Source organism: Hippocampus comes, unplaced genomic scaffold, assembly GCF_001891065.2.
Source record: "Hippocampus comes isolate QL1 unplaced genomic scaffold, H_comes_QL1_v1.1 scaffold81, whole genome shotgun sequence".
NCBI lineage: Eukaryota > Metazoa > Chordata > Actinopteri > Syngnathiformes > Syngnathidae > Hippocampus > Hippocampus comes.
In genome coordinates this window covers 591848-598543 of record NW_017806179.1, presented here as the reverse complement: position 1 = coordinate 598543, position 6696 = coordinate 591848, and the positions used below count along the sequence as shown (strand labels likewise).

At 60.4% G+C, this 6696-nt stretch overlaps 2 protein-coding genes across 3 annotated transcripts in view; one reads left to right on the top strand and one right to left on the bottom strand.

Annotated features, from left to right (window-relative positions):
* prkcq (protein kinase C, theta) overlaps positions 1-4968 on the top strand; it is an 8329-nt gene extending 3361 nt beyond the window's left edge. Inside the window, exons 4-20 of one of the 2 annotated variants that reach the window (XM_019897583.1) lie at positions 20-156; positions 1323-1522; positions 1666-1726; positions 1900-2068; positions 2167-2198; positions 2276-2361; positions 2502-2631; positions 2711-2820; positions 2914-3016; positions 3077-3249; positions 3334-3507; positions 3571-3662; positions 3740-3802; positions 3918-4056; positions 4142-4330; positions 4396-4524; positions 4683-4968. In XM_019897583.1, coding sequence (XP_019753142.1) covers positions 20-156; positions 1323-1522; positions 1666-1726; positions 1900-2068; positions 2167-2198; positions 2276-2361; positions 2502-2631; positions 2711-2820; positions 2914-3016; positions 3077-3249; positions 3334-3507; positions 3571-3662; positions 3740-3802; positions 3918-4056; positions 4142-4330; positions 4396-4524; positions 4683-4847 — 2152 coding nt within the window. In that variant the 3' untranslated portion in view covers positions 4848-4968. Of the gene's footprint in view, positions 1-19; positions 157-1322; positions 1523-1665; positions 1727-1899; positions 2069-2166; positions 2199-2275; positions 2362-2501; positions 2632-2710; positions 2821-2913; positions 3250-3333; positions 3508-3570; positions 3663-3739; positions 3803-3917; positions 4057-4141; positions 4331-4395; positions 4525-4682 lie in introns of both variants that reach the window. The other variant, XM_019897584.1, reaches the window with a different exon arrangement.
* A 731-nt stretch (positions 4969-5699) lies between these two features.
* tbc1d30 (TBC1 domain family, member 30) overlaps positions 5700-6696 on the bottom strand; it is a 7628-nt gene continuing 6631 nt past the window's right edge. The window contains exon 15 of the mRNA XM_019897464.1: positions 5700-6679. Coding sequence (XP_019753023.1) covers positions 5965-6679 — 715 coding nt within the window. The 3' untranslated portion in view covers positions 5700-5964. The remainder of the gene's footprint in view (positions 6680-6696) is intronic.

The following is a 6696-nucleotide window of genomic DNA, read 5'->3' as shown; positions in this document are numbered from 1 at the left end:
CGACGGGAATCCCCCCCCGCGCCCCCGGGCCGGCCGCCATGTCGCCCTTCCTGCGCATCGGCTTCTCCAACTTTGAGATGGACCCGGGTCTGGAGTACCACCAGGAGGCGCTGGACCCCTACTGCGCCGTTTACATGAAGGAGGCCGTTAATACAGGTGGGACCTGACGGCGGCGAGGACTCGGCCCCATTTACCTCTCGGGGGGGCGTTGAAGTGTCGTCGATTGTTGTCGTTCATGACGTGCGCGCCGCTGCGTCATTCGTTGTACTCCGCGGCAAAAAGCCGAGCGCTTTGGAACGTGCCGGAAGTTGCTCAAGAAGGTGCAAATGGCAACGATTCAAATGTCAGCAGAAGTTCTCATGAAGTAAGAACACTCCTCAGCGTGTCTCGATGTGGGCCGCGCATTTTTAAAGCCATCTCGCTTGATAAGGCGGAGATGAAACCAGGAAGAGATTCGCGATTGCGTTTTCCAGATTTCAAAGCATGAACGAAATTAGCGATGACGGGCCGCCGATGTATTTTGAATTGGCTTTTTTTGTTTTCTTCTCATGAGCGCATTGCAAAGCGCATCGTGCGAGTGTGAGGCCTTTCCCAGAAGGTCAAGATGAAAGCTTCCGCCGCTCATGAAGTCGCAGGCGTTGGCTCTGGGCTGCGGAAAGAAAAGGATTTTCGTCACGGTGCAAAGTGAAGGGCGGTAGCTGTTGCCATGGCGATGTCGTGAAATGCTGCCTGAGCATCGGCTTGTTGGCGAAGACCTTTTTTTCACGCTAGCCGCTGGGCGCGCGAAGCCTCGCTGCGTCGTCTTCTCGAACGCGGCCTACCCGGCCCCGGCGTATTTCCGACAAGAATCTCATCTTTCACATCTCTTCATTATCTTTTGTCAAGGCGTCTGTTTCGGATTGCGTTGGCGTCCCCACCGACGTGCCCGGCGAGCGTACGCAGTGAACTTGCCTGCGACAAACGGGGGGGGGGGGGAAAGAGAAAAAAAAGTTCCTTTTTCTGAGAAAAACACAGGAAGTGACACCTCCTCCAGAGTGCCGGCGCACGCACGCTTTTGCACTCTGGGGCAGATGGCAGACTGACGATGAGCCCGTGATGAAAGAGCACTTTGGGGGAGTGGAAAGCTTAATGCGGGCTTAATCGAGCGGCCATGCGGCCGTTATGCAAGTGGATTCTTAAAACGCGCCGGGCAAAAGCAAATCCGGCAAATGTGAACGAGAGCTGATCATCGGGCGGATTGAGCGGACGCGAGCTCAATGCGAGCGGCGACTCTCGGGGCGCGGCCTTGCGTTTGTCTGAGTCCTTTCCCCCCCTCCCCGCAGAAAAGGGCCAGGTGTACAAGCAGAAGAAGCCCACCATGTACCCCCCGTGGAGCGCCACCTTTGACGCGCACGTGCACGGCGGGCGCGTCATGCACGTGATGGTGAAGGACCGCACGGCCGAGCTCAAGTGCGAGGCCACCGTGGCGCTGGACTCGCTGGCCGCCCGCTGCAAGAAGGAGAGCGGCAAGCTGGAGTTGTGGGTGGGTGCGCGCGTGCGCGGCCCCACCTCGGCGCACCGACGCGCATCGTCCCTTTCATGAGCAACGGCGCCATCTGTTCGCGGCATTTGCTCGTCTTTGTCCAAATGCCCGTTGACGATTGCCCGTGTCGTTTTCCATCCCAGTTGGACTTGAAGCCGCAGGGTCGCCTGCTCATGGAGGCCAGATACTACGTGGAGGTCAGCGGTGAGTCATTTCACATTCCAACTCAATACAAATAGACGCGCGGCGGCGTCGGGGCGCAGAGAAACGGGTGTCACGGCAACCCGAATAAAGGCCGCCACTTTCTTTCCTGTCAAGTGGCCCGACATTCGGTGACGGCCAAAGAGAAGCTAAACCCCGTCGTCGTCGTGTTTCAGACGCTACAGGTCAGGCTGACGGCGATTCGGAGCGCGAGGGTCTTTTCGCCCTCCATCACCGGCGCGGCGCCATCAAACAGGCCAAAATTCACCTGGTCAAGTGTCACGAGTTCAGCGCCACCTTCTTCCCGCAGCCCACCTTCTGCTCCGTCTGCAAAGAGTTTGTCTGGTGCGCCGCCGGCGTCTTCGACGCCACGACCGTATGTGGCGACTTATTTGTTTTGCGCCAACCCGATTGATGTGGAGCGCTTTGCGCTTTTCCGGCAGGGGTCTCAACAAGCAAGGCTACCAGTGCAGACGTGAGTAGCGCGCGGGTGCGACGGGCGTACGCCGCCGCCATCCCTCTCACCGCCAGCGTCTTGTGTGCGTCGCGCAGAGTGCAACGCGGCCATCCACAAGAAATGCATCGACAAGGTCATCGCCAAGTGCACGGGCTCGGCCATCGACAGCAAGGAAACCATGGTAACCCGCGCATCCAATCATCAAGGGGGCAACGGGAGACGTTGACACGCCAAGCGCGTGAGATTTGTCCCTCCGCGCGCCGCCGTCTCATGAGCTAACGCTGGCGCCGCCTCGCCACGGCGTCGCGTGCGCGTTTTCAGATCCACAAGGAGCGCTTCAAGATCGACATGCCGCACAGGTTCAAAGTGTACAACTACAAGAGCCCCGCCTTCTGCGAGCACTGCGGGACCCTCCTGTGGGGGCTGGCCAAGCAGGGCCTCAAATGTGAGGGTGAGAAGGGCCACTCGGCGTCGAGGTCGAAAGCGCGGCCCCGCTCGGCGCGCTCCAACGCTTTGTTGTCCGCGACTAGAATGCGGCATGAACGTCCACCACAAGTGTCAGAGGAAAGTGGCCAACCTGTGCGGGGTCAACCAGAAGCTGATGGCCGAAGCGCTGGCCGTCATCGAGAGCCGACAGCAGGTCGGGACCGGCGCCAGAAACGCCGGCCGCCTTTCTGTGACTCCTCCGGTATCTGCCTCCTGATGCGACCGAGTGTCGCCCGTCGTCCTCTAGGCCAGGGGCGGCAGAGAAACGGACGTCGTCGCTCGGGAGGAGGGTCCCGTCGGCGTCGTCGGCCGGCCCGGAACGGAAACCGCTTCGGCGGCCGGCGGCAAAGGTACTCCGTTGGATGCGCTTGCCGTCCTGCGCCGGGAAACACGTTGTGTCCTTCCCGTAGAGGCGCCGGGGGTTTCCTGGGAGGGGCCGGCGATGGCCCGCAAGCCAGCGCTCGAGGCATCGGAGGAGGAGGAGGAGGAACCCGCTTACGATTTCCCTCGCCGGGATCGGCCCAAGTTTTCCATCGACGACTTTGTCCTGCACAAGATGCTCGGCAAGGGCAGCTTTGGCAAGGTGAGGCGCTCGTCTTTCTTGGCATCCGCCAACGGGACGGACGCCGCGCCAAATTGAAAAGCCGCCGCCCGCCTCCTCCCGCAGGTGTTCTTAGCCGAGCTGAAAAGGAGCGCTGAGTTTTTCGCCATCAAGGCCCTGAAGAAGGACGTGGTTCTGATGGATGACGACGTGGAGTGCGCCATGGTGGAGAGGAGGGTCCTCTCTTTAGCCTGGGAAAACCCCTTCCTCACGCACATGCACTGCAGCTTCCAGACCAAGGTAATCCTTCTCGCCCCTCCTATGCGATCCAAGCGCGGGGTGACGCCGCGCCTCCTCCCGCAGGAGAACCTTTTCTTCGTCATGGAGTACCTGAACGGAGGCGACCTCATGTTCCACATCCAGAAGTGCCACAAGTTCGATCTGCACAGATCCACGTAGGCGCTCGCGTCCCGGGTCGTCATTCCGGGAGACCCGCCCCCCTCACGCCCGCTCCGCTCTCGTCCCCCCGCAGCTTCTACGCCGCCGAGATTGTCTGCGGCCTTCAGTTCCTGCACTCCAGAGGAATCATCTACAGGTACGTGAAAAAGGGCCGCCGCGGCGAAGTTCTCCCGAGGTCGAGACGTGGCCTCGGGGTGGACGCCGAGTCCCGCCCAGTGAAAGAGGTCCTTTCTTCCCCGCCGCGCCGGCAGGGATCTGAAGCTCGACAACGTGCTCCTGGACTCCGAGGGACACATCAAGATCGCGGACTTTGGCATGTGCAAGGAAAAGATGTCGGAGGAGGCCAGGACCTCCACTTTCTGCGGCACGCCGGACTACATCGCTCCCGAGGTGATTGCGCGCAAGTCGGGGGGGGGGTCAAAGTACCCGCCTGCCGTCTCCCGCTTGATTCCCGCCGATCGTGGCGTGCCTTCAGATCCTGCTGGGCCAGAAGTACAACAGCTCGGTGGACTGGTGGTCGTTCGGCGTCCTGCTGTACGAGATGCTCATGGGTCAGTCGCCCTTCCACGGCCGAGACGAGGAGGAGCTCTTTCAGTCCATCCGCACCGACGACCCCGCCTACCCCCGCTGGCTGAGTCCCGACGCCAAGGACATCCTGATCAAGGTGGGATTCCCGCGCGGCCTCGGCCTCGTCCTCGCCGCGCGTTTTCTCACGCCGTCGCCCCACAGCTCTTCGTCAGGGAGCCCGAGGAGCGGCTGGGGGTGAAGGGAAACGTCCGGCTGCACGCCTTCTTTGGCGCAACCGACTGGCAGGCCGTGGAACGCCGCAAGGTGGCGCCGCCCTTCAGGCCCACATTGGTAAGGTCCAGTTTTCATTTTGTTTGTCGGTGATTTTTATGATTTTTTTTTTTTAACTGCCCACGCAACGGCCGCTTGTTGCGCAACGCGTCGCGGTTGGGAAGACGCGAGTCGACGTATGACCCAGCCCGACGCAAAATCTCTCTCTGTGCTCGCAGACGTCCCCCGGCGACTGCAGCAACTTTGACAAAGAGTTCATCGACGAGAAGCCGCGCCTGTCGTGCGCCGACCGGGCGCTCATGAACAGCGTGGACCAGAGCATGTTCCGCAACTTCTCCGTCGTCAATCCGGGCATGGCTCACGCGGCGGCGGCGGCGCCCTGAGCTTCCCCCCCGCCGAGCGGTCGGACTCGAACGCGCGCTCCATTTCGGGACGCGTGTCCCTTTGGCCAAGTAAGACCGAAACCGACGGCCGCCTGCAGTCCGCTTGACCTCGTCGTCTTTGTTGTCTGCGCATCTTCTATTGGATGTCATTTCGTGCAGCGGCACCTCTTCCGACCTCGTTTCGAACGTGCTCTTCTTATCGGGGTGCCGGAATGTGGATGCTCCGGGGGACTGTGCGGCGTCCATCTTGTTCTTGTTGTAACGTAACGTCAGTGACCTGCGTTGACGTGAGCTCACAAGTGTTGTAGGGTAATAAAACACATGATGTCTATTTCAGTACAATTTCAGTGTTCTGATTTGATATTTTGGGGCGTGGCGGGGAAGAAAAGAGCGGCCGAATCCAGTCACCAATCATCATCTCCCCGCATAATCTGCGGAATATAGATCCACTTAAAATACCCGAAATAGAAACGATAGCTTTCAACGTCAAACCAAAAACGGACACTCGGTGAACACGATACGGACTTGACTGTGTTTCCGTTCCTTTGCAGTTCGGCAGGGGGAAGACGTCTTTTCAGAGAAGTGATCGTTGGTGGCCAATCGCCAACCAAATGAAAACGATGTCACATCGTTCGTCTCATTGGTGGAGGCGCATTCAGTTCTTCGGCTTATTGCCGTCAGTTTTTTTCTTCCCGAACTGTTTGATTGACCAGAATTCGTTAAAAATAACAAATAAGTGAAATCATTTTTTAAAATCTGTTGAGGAGAGCCCGAAAGCCGCTCAAGCCGATGACATCATTTCTTTTATTAGACCGCATTCACGGGACAGAAAAACGTTGCACAACACAAACGTCGGTGTCATTTGTTTATTTGTGTTTCCGTTGCGGGTGGCGGCGAACAGTCGGTCGCGATGCAAGCCGACGGCTTTTGGTTCGACGTGCGTCTGGAACATCGATGCGTTGTCTTGGCATAGAAACAAGTCGACGGCTTCAGCGCGGCGGTCGGAGTTTCGCTTCTCGGCCCGGGTGGACGCGCAAAGGAAAGGCTCTCGTTTCCGCTCTCTCCCGGGATCAACTTTTCTTCGCCAGGAGGCCGGACGGCCGGCGGCCAAAAGTCGTCAGCGCCTCCTGGTGGCGCCGGCGCCGCCGCTACAGTTGCGGCTCAGCTGGGGGAAGCAGACGGCCGGCGTCCTGGAGGTGGGGCCGTACAGACCCAGGTTACGGGCGGCCGCCGACTTCCTGGGCGGCTTGACGGACGGGAACGGCGAGAAGACTTGCGGCTTCGCCGCGGGCGAGAAGATCGGCGCCAAAGATCGAGTCGAGGACCCCATGGAAGAGAGGGACGGCGAGGAGGCTTTGCGGAAGCCCCCAACCGGGTGAGCGGATTTGGGCGGCGGCGTGGAAGGCGGCGTGGGGGATGACGACGGCTCGGGCGTCACCGTGGAAACCGGAGAAGGTGGCGGACTCGGAGCGGAAGGTGAAGAAAAGGGGAGGCGGGCGGAGAAATGTCTGTCGGTGCCCTCGGAACTCGACGAGTCGTCCCGCGCGATCAACGATGGAAGTTGGGCGGGCGCGGCGTCCAAAGTCAGCTTTTGAGCTTCGTCCTGCAGGACCACCGAGCCAAATCGGGCCTCCAAGTCTTCCACCTGTGCGGCAACGCTCTCTGGGGCAGCGGCGCACGCCGCCCGCACGCACTCGGAGGAGAGGCCGCCACCGACGCCGTCTTCCGTCTCGCCGTTCTGCGCACGCGTCGGCTCTTGATCTCCGAAGTTCGGTCCGGCCCGGGCGGCGTGCCTGCGATGAGCTCGCACGTGAGCCCGCCACGGAGAGCCCGGCGACGACGCGCCGCC